We start from the raw sequence: 17275 nt of genomic DNA, 5'->3' as shown, positions 1-17275 counted from the left end.
CAGTGTGTCAACCGCCTTATCATAAAAAAGTAAACAGACATAATACTAATTAAAAACTAAACTTAAATATAAATACAAACTAAATAATAAAGACAAACGAAAATAAACTTAAAATACAAAACTAAAACTAGGTATTTAAAAAGTAAAATCCCTACAAATAAAAAATTGGCCCCAGGTCTGCGCCCTCCGGAAGGGTGCCCATAAGGCTGGCGGCGTTACCGCGCTGAACCGCAACGCTAACGATACTGACATATCTAATTTTAATCTATTAGGTATTGATAAGGGAAATTAATAAATCAATTATAATAAAAAAAAATATGAGAAAAAATCCTGGGCATTTATCCATATCGTATCTAGACGTAATATTTGACGTATCCTTAAGTTCGAATCGGACCGATAGCGTAATTATCTATAACTCATTGTTTGCAATTGAAAGAGTGATAACAAAAATGTCATAAGTAAGCATCAATGTAATACATGAGTACGACGCAATATAATATAATGATTATTGGAGAATAAATTTGTATTTAGTTTCCTATTGTACATTGATAAATGTGACTTTTTTAACGGATATATTATTGAGCAGACAAGTCTTTAATTTAACAGATATAAGTATTTTTTCCTATGAAAAGGAATAAGTTAGGTACGCAGTTTCCTACATAACATGTGCGATTAAATATTGATGGACTATTACATAAATAAAGCGGTCATATTGCGATGCCTAGAATAGCAGAGCTTATCATTATTTCTTAGGGTCTCCCCTGATATATCGACGCGCATTCAACAAAAGGCGATAGGAAAAAGCTTTATGTCCACGCAATAAGAGCGAAAAAGTCGTCGTTCGGCTCGGCTCGCATCGGCCGGCGCCTGCCGACGCGTCGACGGCTTTTTCGCTCTTATTGCGTGGACATAAAGCTTTTTCCTATCGGCTTTTGCCGAATGCGCGTCGATATATCAGGGGAGACCCTTATCCACTGATTTGCATGATTAGGTATTTTAACTTTTGACTCTAATGCCTTTATAATAAGAGCGACGCCACAGGTTATGACATCAAACATTGTTGTGCAGTAAATAAATGTAAGTTTAATTATCTACAAATAACCATATGATTTTATTCACTCATATGAGTATAGGAACATAAGTAAATATTATGATCATAATGTGTAACATAACTTATACTCCAAACCAAAAGAAAGAATGTAGGCACATATAAAGAAACTAATTTTGAATTTGAATGGAAATAATTTTTTATAGCCGAAAAGATGTTAACAAATTGGAAAATTAAAATGTACTGAAAATATTAGATATATTCTAGCATCTACGAGTAGCACAAACGAATACTCGTATATAATAAATAAATAAACTACAGAGATAAGTTAATAACCAAAGCAAGATTAAAAGATAAATTATCGCTTTTTCTTAGATAGGCTTTAGATATTTAAATTTAATTCTAATGTTAAGCTTTATATTGTTTAAACTAACCTATTTTACTAAGCGACATAGATACCAGCGCGCGGCGCGGCGTACAGCAGTACGCGGCGCGCGGCCATCGTAAACGCTACTTATGCTCTGTTAGTGTGAAAATGGAGACCCAGGCTATCCGAAATATGTTATGACCAAAGATAGTGAGGTAAACAGTATTATTAGCTTAATTTAGTTATGACTCACCACACTATATATATTCGATTCTAATGTTGTCAGAAAATTTTAATATTTTTGAAGTGAAAACTTCTTTAGCGGCGCTGTGGACTTTTTGAGGTGGAAAAAAAAATGTTAAACTCGAGACAGCGTAAGACGTAAGGCGTAAGGCGTAACCCTCTCTTTCTACCACGCGGCGAAAATGTATGCCTGAGCCTGCTGTTTCGTTTAGTCGGCGAAGGGCGCTTGTGTGACGTCGCGTGTGACGGACAATGTAATTGTGTTTTTCTAGTGAGTTTCCCTCAAACTGGTATTAATATAACTGTAGTACTCACAGTGATGTGCTTTTTTATTTATTTTGAATCAGTAATTATTATTACTTCTCAGTGTCTGATTCAATTCTTGACTGTGATGTGAAAAACTTTGATTTTAGAATTGATTTAGTTCAATAAAGCAGTCTATGGACGTTTGCCGTGGTTCGACCGAGTAACCAGTTTACCATAACGTGTATATTTGTATAAGGTCCCTGGCCGCACCCGATTGAAAGTAGTTATTTTACATAGTTATTTAACATTTACTTTAGTATTACAGGCCAATCCGAACGTACATAGACATCAGAATTATATTTGAATCATACTTATTATCCAAACAGGGACAGGTGGCACGCTCTCGCTTCGGAGGCCAAAGATTCTCTTTGGATCGGTGAGCCAAAAAAGTTAGTTAGTTATATTATTTAGGTATCGTGCGTCTCACGCGCACCAATAAATGTACGAGCGAAATACACGATTACTGAATGACACGATCAATAAATAAATGGTGTCAATATCATTCTGATGTCAGCGTACATTCGAATTGGCCTATGAGTATGTGGAAGTGATTTTGCATGCATTATCGGTGGAACTGTGAACGTACGTAATTGCGGATGTTTTATATACGTATATCTATCATATAAGCGTTGTAATACATAGATAAGTACGTATAGTACTTTATATGATATGGTTACCTTAAAGTACCCTCTTTAAAAGCTTTTAAATCCCTTTCTAAATGCCCTTCCGTCATGCTTTAAAGCTAAGCAAGTTGTACTAAATTTTATGGGTATACTGCTTACTTCTTTGCTAGTCTTGTCAGTCATACCGACAATTGCCATACTGATATTCACGCGCATAGTGAAAGCCAGTAGCATCGCGAGGAATAGAAGCGCAGTTTGCGCGTGTCGAACGCCCAGGCCCTCTGAAAATTTAACATTATGGTGTAGCTTACGGTCTCATTAGTTTTGTCAGTCATGCTGACAATTGCCATGCTCATGTTGACACGCATGGTGTAAGCCAGCAGCATCGCCAGGAACAGCAAAGCCGTCTGCGCATGACGGACGCCAAGTCCCTCTGAAAATTATGATTCTATTGAAAAATATACCAATGTTGTACCGCTAGAAGTTCAAACAAAAAATAGGTTTCGTAAATTAGCCGTGCTTGACTTTAAATTTTACTAGTGCATTTTTTACTGAATTAATATTTGTATATCGATCATCGCTAGCATCTGAATCCCAACCAAACATAGTAAATTAGCAGGCCCCGTAGACAACATGCCAATCGCTATCGCTCCGTAGCGAACGAAACGTAACTGTCACTGTCACACTAATATGGAAGAGCGATAGAGAGACACAAAGTAGATGGCGAAGCACAAGCGATTGTCACCTTGGCTAGGCCGCCACTTTTATTTATTATTGCAAACAATTAACCATTCAAGATCGATTCAATGCGCTAAAATGTTTGCATACTCGTGCCTAAATAACTCGCTCTTATTTATACAAATAAAAAATGTCAATATTAATTCTTAAACATACAAATTCTCGTAGGTCATGTTTGCTGTTTCTTGAACAAACTGTTATTTTACTTTACAAACAAACTGTTATACGTGCACGTGAGTATGTTGTGTTATTTATGTTATTGACATTAAAAGATTGACTTTCGACCCGGTGGTGTCTTATCTGTGTTCAGTCGTCATTTTGTAGCCACTTTAAATCGTAGCAGAATTTCCTTGTTACATCTTGGTTTGGTTAATAAAATAAAAGAGTGCAGGAAATTGGACAGCGTATAAAAAAATATTTGTATATCTAATACAGTGTGAATGATATGGATTGTACCTGCCAAGCAGTGTGTGATGACTTATATGGGCACATAACCGAGCTAAGCCTCAGACAATTTTTTGATCGGCTTTCAACAAGGATTCGGTTCTTCTTTTTTTGTTATAATAATGTAAAACAGTTTAATTACATAAGTAATAAAATACTGACAAACAACGCAAATCCTACAGCGTTCAAGTTACATATAGTTAGGAAAGAAATAATTATGTTTGTGTTAGGTATATTGTAGTCTCACTAAGACTTTTTTTAATTCAATCTTAGTGCCTAGGATAGAAATGGCGTTGATAATCTTTAATAATTTCTGTGTGCCCAAAATTGCGGAAAGAGATTATGCAATTAATACGAACAGTCCTAAAAACTCTATTTAATAGGAATATTTGGTAATTTAATAAGCTAAGAGTAATCATCGTCACTAAAATAGACCTATTAGCAAAGATGTTATACCTGTATAAAATCTTGCTAACAGGCTGTTTTCCGTAAAATTAAATACTAATTTGAAAATGGAAAAGTGAAAAATAAGTACTTAGTTCGTTGATACGTTATCACAGTGAACTCACAATGATCTTAAGCGTCATTGACGTTATAGTCGCTTAAGTCCTTTATGCCAAATTCCGTATTTTGAATACATTCCAAAAAGTAATATTTTTGCGTTAAATGACTTAAATGACAGCATTGACATTACAGACTTTTGTCTTGTCATATCCGGTGAGAATTATATTCATCTATACATATAATAAAGCTGTAGAGGGTCGAAAGTCTGTACATGGAAGATATTTGAAAAAAAGTTGGCTGGGGATACTTAGAATCGATAACAGAACACGTTCCAACAGTTTTTAGAATTTTTGTCTGATTGTCTGTTTATCTGTTTATCTGTTTGTCTGTTTATTTGAACGCGCATCACGTGAAAACGGCTGAACGGATTTTGATGCAAACTTTACTAATCTGTCGACAAAATCTCCGGCCAGGTTATAGGCTATAAAAATTCAACCCTTAAAAGGGGGGTAGCCATAACACTCGCTTGATTTAAGTTTGCCTCTGAATCTTATGGCGCTACTTAGGAAGGAGGGGCAAACTTTTTTCAAATATGTGCTACCACTATTGAGTACCCTGGTAAACTAACAGATGACGCTGAATTTAATACGTAGTGACATGAATGGCCACCGAGGAAGGTTTTTGCCAAATTAACTCTAAGTTTAGATGAGGGGGTACGGACATCAACAAATTTAATTGAATAATTTTCTTGCATCTTCTATACATGAAAACAACCTCGTTGAAACCCTTAAATATCGAGCCCTATGCGAAGCTAGGTTGATAGAAAACTGTCCTATCCCTTCTTTGTATAAAAGAAATCCTGGATTCGCGCCTGGTTGGAACTAAGAGTAAAATTGCGTTTTTTATATCGAAAAATTTTCGCGTTATTCGGGTGGCCACTGCAGCAGCATTACTTTGTTGCAACGTTACTGTCAATTTTCGTCATAAAATGATGTGACTGATTTCCATACTAAAAGTAAAAATGTACAACTGTCTATCATATTGCGTTTTTATATCGAAAAAATTTCGCGCTCGCTTCGCTCGCGTTTTTAATTACATTCTACACCTAAGATATGATAAAGGTGACATTCGGGTGGCGACTTCAGTAGCATTAGAAAGAAGAAAGAAGAAGAAAGAAATACATTTATTTTAACGTCACAACATAGTACATGTAAAAAAAAACGGGCAAGTGCGAGTCGGACTCGCGCACGAAGGGTTCCGCACCATAATGCAAAAAAAAAAGAAAAAAATGCAAAAAAAAAACGGTCACCCATCCAAGTACTGACCACTCCCGACGTTGCTTAACTTTGGTCAAAAATCACGTTTGTTGTATGGGAGCCCCATTTAAATCTTTATTTTATTCTGTTTTTAGTATTTGTTGTTATAGCGGCAACAGATATACATCATCTGTGAAAATTTCAACTGTCTAGCTATCACGGTTCGTGAGATACAGCCTGGTGACAGACGGACGGACGGACGGACGGACGGACAGCGAAGTCTTAGTAATAGGGTCCCGTTTTACCCTTTGGGTACGGAACCCTAAAAAATGTATCCTCCCATAGAAAACGGACCAGCCAAAATGTATGAAACGGCCAAATTTTTCCTCGCAATTTCGGGATTGCACGTTGGCAACGGGAATACACTTAGTTAATTTTTTGGCCACCCAGTATAGTGCTTTTTAAAACACATAACAATAGTAACCTAATCAATCAGTACTAAACTTGTACCAATGCGGCTGTGTGCCAGATACAGCCTATAGTCACACCGATAAAAGTCTGCAGCGAATTTGGTAGCCCACGCAGTGTAAGTGTTATTAATACGTCATAATTTCATAGAAATTTGACGTTTAATATGACACTTGCACTGCGTGGGCTATCAAAATCGCTGCAGACTTTTTACGGTCTAACTATAGTCGCATTTTTTGTCGTCATTCCGACTCACGCTTGAAGTTAGCTTCAACGTGAGTCGCCATTGCACGCCTCTTCAGGACACTTCGGGCCTTCGGCCTTATGCGGATATCAGCCTAGGGCTTTCGCAATAGCTGTCTACATCACGTTTCACTTAAACCATTGCGGCTGTGTCCCTAAAAAACCTAAACCGCATTTTTTTTCTTAAATCCGACTCACACTTGACTGTAGATTCCTAATAGGTTTTCCTGTCATCTTTAGATAAAGGACTATTTTGTGTATTTTTTTCAGAATTTTAGACCCTGAAGTTTCGGAGATAGAGGGGGGGTCATTTTTTGTCTATTTTCTTGAATAACTTCTAAACTTTTTATCGTAAATTTAAAAAAAATATATACTTGAGATTCTCACAATAAGCTCTTTCGTTTGATATGTAACACGATATGGTTTGCAAAATTTTGTTTTTAAATTTTATCTTTTACCCCCCAAAAGTAGCCCTTATCTTTAAAATTCATTTGTTGACGTTACATATTCGTCTTTGGGTCACAGACTTACATATACGTACCAAATTTCAACTTAATTGGTCCAGTAGTTTCGGAGCAAATTGGCTGTGACAGACGGACGGACAGACAGACGCACGAGTGATCCTATAAGGGTTCCGTTTTTTCCTTTTGAGGTACGGAACCCTAAAAAAAAGAAAAGTATGCAGACATAAAACAGATTAGGACGCTAAAATAGGATCCCCACTCAGCATGATGCCGCGGCAGACCGTGGCGCTGGTTTTCTGTGGGGACCTGACTTAATCTAAAATTGAATGGCGACACGTATTACGCCAACGACACACAAATAAATTATTTACATTGATAAAAAAAAAAATTAGGTACTCTGTTGCAACATTACTGCTGCGGCACTGTCAATTTTCGAGATAAAATGATGTGACTGATTTCCATTCTCAGCTGTAATGCGGCAATGAACTTCACTCAATTTACCAAAAAAAAACCGGGCAAGTGCGAGTCGGACTCGCGCACGAAGGGTTCCGGACCATAATGCAAAAAAAAAACAAAAAAAACCAAAAAAATAACGGTCATCCATCCAAGTACTGACCACTCCCGACGTTGCTTGACTTGGTCAAAAATCACGTTTGTTGTATGGGAGCCCCATTCAAATCTTTATTTTATTCTGTTTTTAGTATTTGTTGTTATAGCGGCAACAGAAATACATCATCTGTGAAAATTTCAACTGTCTAACTATCACGGTTCGTGAGATACAGCCTGGTGACAGACGGACGGACGGACGGACGGACAGCGAAGTCTTAATAATAGGGTCCCGTATTACCCTTTGGGTACGGAACCCTAAAAATAATGTAATCTTAATGACCCTAGGGAGAGGCGGCACCATGGTCTAGAAGTGCTTAGGGCATCAAAATATCTTAAACCGGCACTGCTTCGGACTTAACCCGACGTACGTGTCGCGCTTTACGCGTTACAAAGCCGGGTGCCTTCGGCGCCCTCATACTAAAAAAATCTGGCGTAGCCCGACAACGTGGCGCACTGCACGCGGTCCAAAACCAGGCGATTTCGACTTTCTCATACTAAAAGAGTCGGGCGTAGTCGGACTACTACAAATCGCGCTCTAAAAAGTATGAAACAATAAGAGAAATTATCATGCAGGAAATTATAAATGTTATAATTTTTTGAATAAAAAAATACACCGTAATGTAATTTACTATTTTTAATATATTTAGCAGCTTACTGACACAAACCGAATTCCACGAGGGCGGAGCCGCGGGCACAGCTAGTTCATAAATACAGCCAAAAACCATAACGACAGAAAAATAAATCATAGAATCTCGTCACATTATTTCACAAGAATCGGTTATGAATTACGACCTGAAGAGGAGAGCATTCGAACATACAAAAATGCGCGAATCAAACCCGAGATCTTCGCTAACGGTCAATTAAAGGACGTCGTTTAGCTGCCTACACAAGTTGTGATACTTGTGATCTATGTATTTTTATCTCCATAAGGTATCTTCTAACGCTGTTGTTATTATAGATGTCATAGAGACTTATTGGTTTAACAACTCAACAGATAAATAAAAGATAAGCAGGTGTATGAGCCATGATAACTTATCCAAAATGAGAAAGTAAATCTCATTGTGTTTTTTTTATGTGTGTTATAAAATGGATGTAACATATTTAATGTACCTTTGCGCCTTTGTACTTCTTACTAATTGTATGTTATTTTTAATATGTCTTTTTGTAGAATAAAGAGTTTACTACTACTACTTAATGTATTTTATTTATTTATTACAATTTACATGTAGATCATAGGTATTATAAGCACAGTAAAGTATAAGTAGGTACACAAATGAAACTGAACGCAGTAATGAAATGAAAGTTTAAGTTTTTACGTGCGTTTATTCCTCTGACCCCAATCCCAAATTATTTGTCTAAGTAGGTGAATAAAATAAATAAATAAATCTTCTTCCTGGCGTTATCCCGGCATTTTGCCACGGCTCATGGGAGCCTGGGGTCCGCTTGACAACTAATCCCATGATTTGACGTAGGCACTCGTTTTTACGAAAGCGACTGCCATCTGACCTTCCAACCCAGAGGGGAAACTAGGCCTTATTGGATTAGTCCGGTTTCCTCACGATGTTTTCCTTCACCGAAAAGCGACTGGCAAATATGAAATGAAATTTCGTACATAAGTTCCGAAAAACTTATTGGTACGAGCCGAGGTTTGAACCCGCGACCTCCGGATTTAAAGTTGCACGCTCTTACCGCTAGGCCACCAGCGCATAAAATAAATAAATAAATAATAAATAAATATTAGAGGACATTTTTACACAAATCGACTAAGCCCCACGGTAAGCTCAAGAAGGCTTGTGTTGTGGGTACCCAGACAGGTGAATGATATTGAACTTTGTATAATATGTGTTTTGTCTAATAGAAAACTAGCACCATTATTTCAGAAACTAGTGTTTGCCAATACGCACTATCAATTACAATAACTGCACTACCTGCAGCAATATTTAAGGTACTTTAATTTTTAGCAATAACATAAATAATTACATCAATTGTGCCAACTACTATCTGTAATCTCTAACGCAAGCTACGGGCCGTTTGCAAAAACTGTTATACCTACTGCAGTATTGTTTTTATCATTTTTATTGATACTGATATTTGTTTTTATTCGCGACGCTCCACTTAGCTGACAAGGTCGTATTAATGGGTTCAGTGTTTGGTTATTTTAAGAATAAGAGCCACAAACAACTTATTTAATATATTGCAAAATAAATAAAAAAAGATCCTAAGATATAATTCAAAAATGATCGGGGTTTTTTCCCATTATTATTGACCACTTGAGGAAAAATTCTTTGGTTCATGCCTAAGCGCAAAAGTAATTAAGTATAGTAAATTTATTAATACACAAAAACATGCAATAAAAGTAATAAGAACATGGTAAGTACAAAGGCGGACTTATCCCATTGAGAGAATATCTTCCTGTTAACCTTTGAGTAGAAAAGAGGAATGGTAAGCGTGACAAAAAATCCAGCACAAAGGATGATAAAAATTCATAAATTGTGGTCGAAATATATCGTAATTTTACCGTCAAGTATTAGCCGGCTTTTGTAAGTTTTATAAAGGGATGAAAATGAAATAGTTATATACTACTAAATCTCTTCCAGACAAAAAAATGTTAAACGAACACCAAATAATAAAATTAAGATTGTTTTTCACGCTTTTAATAAACAACGATCACACTGCAGTATTAAAATGTAACACAATAAAACATAAGATTAAACTGCTGGCTTACTTTAAAAACATTATACTTAATATTTATTGTTATGAACAAATTCTATTTCAGTTAGGGTAAGGCATAATGTTCACCATGTTGCACCAACATAATTATGGTAGATGTAATTATGTACTTACTAGGTCTCACATTTTCTTCATTCACGCCCATGTTTAATAACTTAACGTGTAAATGGGATGTACCATCTACACGTGCGTCACTGACTGATGCGATACCGCATCTGCGAGATGCGATACGAACCGTCAATACTGTCTATCAGTATCTTCTTCTCATTCGTACAGTCAGTCACTGATAAACAGCCTAAATATTGAGCACCCCTTTCATCTCAATTTCTGTCAATAGTGCAGTCACCTGCAATTACATATAACTCTTCGAAGGCCGCAACAATATGTGACACTCTTCATAAAATATAGACTGTAGCTATTGAAGCGAAAGTACATATTCTGCTTAAATTTTAATTAATTAAGATTTAGAAATGTTTACAATAGAGGTAAATGATGAGGCCAATAAACAAACATGACTCTGTACCTGCCTATACAAAAGCATCAGATACATCATCGACACCAAAGCAAGAAATTCTATTCTTTAACGAATAGAATTTATGAAACGTGATTTTGGATATCTACAAGTATGGCCATAAAAAGTTATCTATATTGAAATCACCTAAAGACGCATGACATGTTGTATGTTTTGTACGGCACGTTCGAATAGACTTTCCATATTGAAAGTGCAGCAAATATAGGAAAAAAGTGGTTTCAGTCAAATCTCACGAAATTTTAGTAGGATGTAGATTAAAGTCTCCTGATTATTGAGCAACTCTCTCAGAAGTATACTTTCAGAGATAAGTCTGCAACGATTTTGATAGCAATACAATATAATTTATTTAATATATTATTACAGGGTCACTCACGTATTTTAAGTCAAAAAACTCTCGACATATTTCACGCCGTACCGAGGACTCGAGGCTCCTGATGACACTCCTCGGTACGGAGTGAAACATGTCGAGCGTTTTTCGACTTAAAATACACGAGTGACCCGTTCATAATATATTTAATGTCTGTGTCTCACGGAAGTTTTCTTATTATAATTTTTTTTTTATTATTTATTGATTAATACAGGCCTTGCTTAGCTTAAATTAAAATTGTTCGAAATTATTTCCATGCAGCTTACTTCTTTGCTGGTCTGGTCAGTCATGCTGACAATTGCCATGCTCATATTGACGCGCATAGTGAAAGTCAGTAGCATCGCCAGGAACAGAAGCGCAGTTTGCGCGTGTCGAACGCCCAGGCCCTCTGAAAATTTAATTTAATTGTATATGGTGTAGCTTACGGTCGCACTAGTTTTGTCAGTCATGCTGACAATTGTTATGCTCATGTTGACACGCATGGCGTAAACCAGCAGCATCGCCGGGAACAGCAAAGCCGTCCAGACGCGTCTGTGCATGTCGGACGCCAAGTCCCTCTGATAATTATGATTCTACTGATAAATAAGCCTATTAGCTCTAGAAATTCAAATCAAAAATAGGTTTCGTAAATTGGCCGTGCTTGACTTAAATTGAAGATGTATTATGTTTCAATGGATAACATTTATTACATTAAATAATACAATTTTAAACATATTTAAAAACAGATGAATTATGTACGTTTTTTATTGAAATAATATTTGTGTATCGGCCGTTATTAGGGCTCATTTAGACGGTGCGAGAAATCGCATGGGAGTCACATTCATCATCATCATCATCATTATCATCATTGATGATGCTGATGATGCTGACAAGTTGATAAGGTCGTAATAACTGGTTCAATGTTTGGTTATTTTAATTTATTTTATTTTAAGACCCGCAAATAAGTACTTTAATATAATGTAAAGTAAATAAAAAAGATCCTAAGATAGAAAATATTCAAAAATAATCGGGGTTTCTTCCCATTATTATAACTTGAGGAAAAATTCTTTGATATAATGCCTAAGCGCAAAAACTACTCTAAAAATAACTATAGAAAATAAAATATATATACCTTGGAAAACAGGTATAAAGATACCTACACAGACTACACAAACAAAGATATAACAAGAACAATTGGACAGACAAAGAAAAAGTACTGGTCCATGAAGGACATATTTAAGAAGAAAATACCAACGAAACTAAAAAAAACTAGCCTTTGACTCATGTATTCCACCCTGTCTTACATATGGTAGTCAAAAGAGATATCATCAAACGAATTCCAGTATGTCAACAGTCAATAGAGAGAAGTGTCCTGAACATAAAGTTATCAAACAGAGTTAAAAACACAGCAATAAGAAGAAGAACAAAATTTATAGATGCGGCAATATATATATTGAAACAAAAATACAATTGAGCAGGGCATATAGCCAGGATGAAAAACAACAGATGGACAAAAATAGCAACATCCAAAATTGGTTAAAGAAAAAAGGGCAAACCAAAATTAAGACGGAATAAGACCTAATAGAAACAATAGGAGAATAGGCACTGGTAAGAAATGCCAATAGACAGACAAGAATGGAAGTAAATGTTGGACAATTACTTAAATATAATAGAAAAAGGCAATTCAGAAGAGGCCTAGGTCAAAAAGACCTTACGAACATGCATATAGAAATGTACACTTACACATCATAATTGTTAAAAGAAATGTCAATAGTTCGTATAAGAAAGGCTTTAATAGAAAATTCTTTATTGTACGAAAACATACAATAAAAGTAATAAGAAAAAGTTAAGTACAAAGGCGGACTTATCTCATTGTGGAATCTCTTCCTGTTAAACTTTGGGTAAAAAAGAGGAAAATAAGCGTGATTTTGTCACGTAAATGCGGAATAAAAGATTATAAAAATTATTAAATTGTGGTCGAAATTTTACCGTAACGTAGCTGGATATTTTTGTAAGTATAGGGATGAAAATAAAAAAAATATTTATATACTATGTACTAAATCTCACGCAGAAAAAAAAAATGCCAAATAACAAAATTATGTTGTTTCCCGTAATTCATCAATTAACAACGATAAAATTTCAGCATTAAAATATAACACAATAAAACATAAAATTAAACAGTTTAATTTAAAAACATACGCGAGGTGTTTTACGTGATTTTTGACCAAAGTTAAGCAACGTCGGGAGTGGTCAGTAATTGGTTGGGTGTTTTTTTTTTTTGCATTATGGTACGGAACCCTTCGTGCGCGAGTCCGACTCGCACTTGCCCGGTTTTTTTTCTTCGTTTCGTTCACTGTAGAAAAATACACGTGAGGTTTCCTTGTAACGGTTTGCTATAAAACCTCGTTTGCGCTAAGCGTTTTGTGCTGGCCGGTTGTAAAAAATAAATAAAAACATTTTTAAATAGTTTTCTGGAATCTGTCACTTGAAGAAAATTGATGAACATTTACGACAATTTTTTGCAAATAAGATACTAAATATCTCTAAAATAATATAATTTACCTAACTTAATCTATCTAGATCGTGCCTTATTGGTATTATGCTGTGTACATTTCCCCGGATCGGGTAAGTGTTGTGAATATTTCATTTAAGTTACTACTAGGAATAATTTTACGTTGTATTCTTTTATACTGTTAACTAATCTGTTATTTTCTGACTGCTTCATCCGTGAACACTAAAATAATGCTGAAAGGTTAACTTTCCTGATATTTCTTTCCTTGTAAGCCGGATGTCGCAGTCACTATTGAGTGCATGTTCTAATATGCCCAATATTACTAGGGATCAAGTTTGGGGTTGAAATTGCCTACACCCTACCTGAAAACCCTCTATCCTGCACTACCCCGGTTGCGCTATGCGTAAGCTCTGTATCCCGGAAGGTTTCCGTTCCGAGCTGAGGATCCTGAACCACAGCGGGAAGCCATCCTAGTCTACTCTGGATCAACTGGGACTCCTGCGCTGTACCGCGGAGCCATCTACAACGGCCCGCCTACGATGTAGAGCCTCAGGAAAGTGCCTCCTTTTAAGGACTTGTTTCTATATTTCTTTCTGTGTCAGCTCAGTTTTACGGACTCACGACCCTAACTAACTTGTTATTAATTTTAATTAATATTAAATATTTTTTTTCTAAATTAAACTTTCATTTCTAACCTATCTATCTCTATCTACATGTGACGCTAAACGTCACATTGGCGCCCAACGTGCAATAGTCTAAAGTTTACAATGATAAACTGGAACTATAAACGTCACATTAGCGCCCAACGTGCAATAGTCTAAAGTTTACAATGATAAACTGGAACTATAAACGTCACATTGGCGCCCATACTAGGTTTAACTGAGCTGAGCACTATCGAAACTTTAACTAGAGAGTTTGAGTGGAAAGAAGTCATTCCTCTTGAGTTCAGATCTGAGATTATTGATAAAAAAATCACTCTGAACCTACTGCCGGTCATTTTGGCATTTATAAAACTCACAAACGTCTTTCTTTAAATTACTTTTGGCCAGACATGCATCGTGATGTGTCTGAATTTGTTTCAAATTGCGATACGTGTTGTTCTCAAAAACATGCTACACATGCTACTCTTGGATTTATGGGCCGTCCTAAAGATTGCTCACGTCCATTTCAAATGTTGAGTATGGATCTAATTGGTCCTCTACCGCCTTCGAGAAATCAGAACACTTTTATATTTGTAGTTACCTGCTGTTTCTCGAAATATTGTCTATTATTCCCTATTCGTCGTGCTACCTCCGAGATAATAGCTAAGTTACTCGAGGAGATAGTACGGTCATTATATCCAAAAAACCGACCCTACCCGTGAATAATTAGTTCTTGGATTTTTTTTTCGTAGGTCCCTCGGGGGGTTCACTGGGAGTGTAAATTCAAAAAGTAGGCTGAATCAGGCTCCTGCGTATATTCGAAAAATGATTTTTTTCCAAAAAAACAGTTTTTCTTCATTAACTCGGCCATTTTTGATTTTACAGTAAAACCGTAAAGACAAAAATTGTAGGAAATTTGATTCACTACAAGTTAGTCCAGTCATTATATCCAAAAAACCGACCCTTCCCGTGAATAATCAGTTCTTGAATTTTTTTTTCGTACGTCCCTCGGGGGAATCACTGGGAGTATAAATTCAAAAAGTAGACTGAATCAGGGTCCTGTGTATATTCGAAAAACAGTTTTTCTTGAATAACTCGGTCATTTTTGATTTTACAGTAAAACCGTGAGGACAAAAATTTTAGAAAATTTGATTCTCTACAAGTTTAGTCCTCACAATTTTTCTTCTAGGATCGATAGTTTGGAAATAAAATTTAAAATAACTGACAAATTGAAAATATTTTCAACATCTCGTTTATTTTCAACTTTACGACATAAATGAAGAGGACTAAAGTTGTAGAGAATCAAATTCTGAACAATTTTGGTTCCCACCTTTTTTCCCCCAAAATCGATATTTTAGAAATTAACCCTAAAAAACGCGACAAATTCAAAATATTATCATTATCTCCTATGTTCCACGCTTTACGGCATAAATGAAGGGGAAACAAAGTTGTAGAGAATCAAATTCTGAACAATTTTTGTCCTCACGGTTTTACTGTAAAATCAAAAATGACCGAGTTATTCAAGAAAAACCGTTTCGAATATACACAGGACCCTGATTCAGTCTACTTTTTGAATTTATACTCCCAGTGATTCCCCCGAGGGACGTACGAAAAAAAAATCCAAGAACTGATTATTCACGGGAAGGGTCGGTTTTTTGGATATAATGACTGGACTAACTTGTAGAGAATCAAATTTCTGACAATTTTTGTCCTTACGGTTTTACTGTAAAATCAAAAATGGCCGAGTTATTGAAGAAAAACCGTTTTTTTGGAAAAAAAACCATTTTTCGAATATACGCAGGAGCCTGATTCAGCCTACTTTTTGAATTTACACTCCCAGTGAACCCCCCGAGGGACCTACGAAAAAAAAATCCAAGAACTAATTATTCACGGGTCAAAATCTATAATGACTGTCCTAAGAAGGTTTTTCTTGTTCATGGTATACCCAGTACGGTTCTTATGGACAATGGAAAGCAGTTCACTAGTAATATTTTAAAGAAGCTGTTTAGGGATTATGATGTTCCTAATGTCAGATTCACGCCTAAATATACGCCGCAAGTAAATACTGTTGAACGTTACAACAAAGTTGTGATGACGGCTGTGTCATTAATTTTAATTAATATTAAATATTTTTTTTCTAAATTAAACTTTCATTTCTAACCTATCTATCTCTATCTACATGTGACGCTAAACGTCACATCCTTATATCCCATAACGTGATCTATCGTGATTTTTTCGTGACCCCCCTCTCCCTATCGAACCTCGCGTGATTTGTGCACAAGCCCTTATCGATAATGTTCACCATGTTGCATAAACATAAAAGTATGGAATTACTTACTTGGCCTCACATATTCTTCATTAACGCCCATGTTTAACGCATTCACTGCCAGGGGGTGTGGCCTAGTAACAAACTTGTATGACGGAGGACGCACAAGTGCGTCGGGGGCAGTGAATGTGTTAATAACTTTAAGTGTAAATGAGATGTACCATCTATAGGTGCGTCACTAACTGATGCGATTCGCATCTGCGAGATGCGATACGAACCGTCAATACTGTCTATCTATATCTTCTTCTCATTCGTAAGGTAGTTCACTGATAAACGGCCTAAATATTGAGCACCCCTTTCATCTCAATTTCAGTCAATAGTACAGTTACCTGCAATTACATGTTACTCTTAGAAGACCGCAAAAATATGTGACACACTCTTCATAGAATAAGGACTGTAAATATTGAAGCGAAAGTACACATTCGTCTTAAATTTTAATTAATTAAGATGACAAACATGACAGCGTAAATAAAAAAGTCTTAGATACACCGACACCAAAGCAAGAAAATGCTGTTTTTTAACAAATAAAATTTAAACCGTGACTTATGCAATTATGGCCATAAAAAGCTACCAATCTATCTTGAATAAGTAAAAACTTACCTAAAGACCCTCTTATATGTTTGATACGGCGTGTTCGAAAAGTCGTTCCATTTTTAAATGAACCCGCAGCAATGGAAAAACTGGTTACGGCAAATCTCACAAAATTTTAGTAGGATGTAAATTGATGTCTCCTTATTACTTTTTTATAAGGTTTGAAAAGTAAATCGATTCAATACTTTACAATCGAATGCCCACCGGCCTACCACCGCGAAAACCCAGGTAAAAACTTATTATTTAAAAAATGTACCCTAGTTTGTTCAAATTCTCGTTTTCAT

The 17275-nt window shown here is 35.9% G+C and overlaps 1 protein-coding gene across 2 annotated transcripts in view; it reads right to left on the bottom strand.

Annotated features, from left to right (window-relative positions):
* LOC134670304 (putative inorganic phosphate cotransporter) overlaps nt 1–10289 on the bottom strand; it is a 33898-nt gene extending 23609 nt beyond the window's left edge. The window contains exons 1-2 of one of the 2 annotated variants that reach the window (XM_063528055.1): nt 10158–10289; nt 2747–2868 (exon numbers count right to left, since the gene is read on the bottom strand). In XM_063528055.1, coding sequence (XP_063384125.1) covers nt 2747–2868; nt 10158–10188 — 153 coding nt within the window. In that variant the 5' untranslated portion in view covers nt 10189–10289. Of the gene's footprint in view, nt 1–2746; nt 2869–2898; nt 3021–10157 lie in introns of both variants that reach the window. The other variant, XM_063528053.1, reaches the window with a different exon arrangement.
* Between the last annotated feature and the right edge of the window lie 6986 nt (nt 10290–17275).

This window comes from Cydia fagiglandana, chromosome 13 (genome assembly GCF_963556715.1).
Source record: "Cydia fagiglandana chromosome 13, ilCydFagi1.1, whole genome shotgun sequence".
Taxonomy (NCBI): Eukaryota; Metazoa; Arthropoda; class Insecta; order Lepidoptera; family Tortricidae; genus Cydia; species Cydia fagiglandana.
This window is presented reverse-complemented; position numbering and strand designations above follow the sequence as displayed.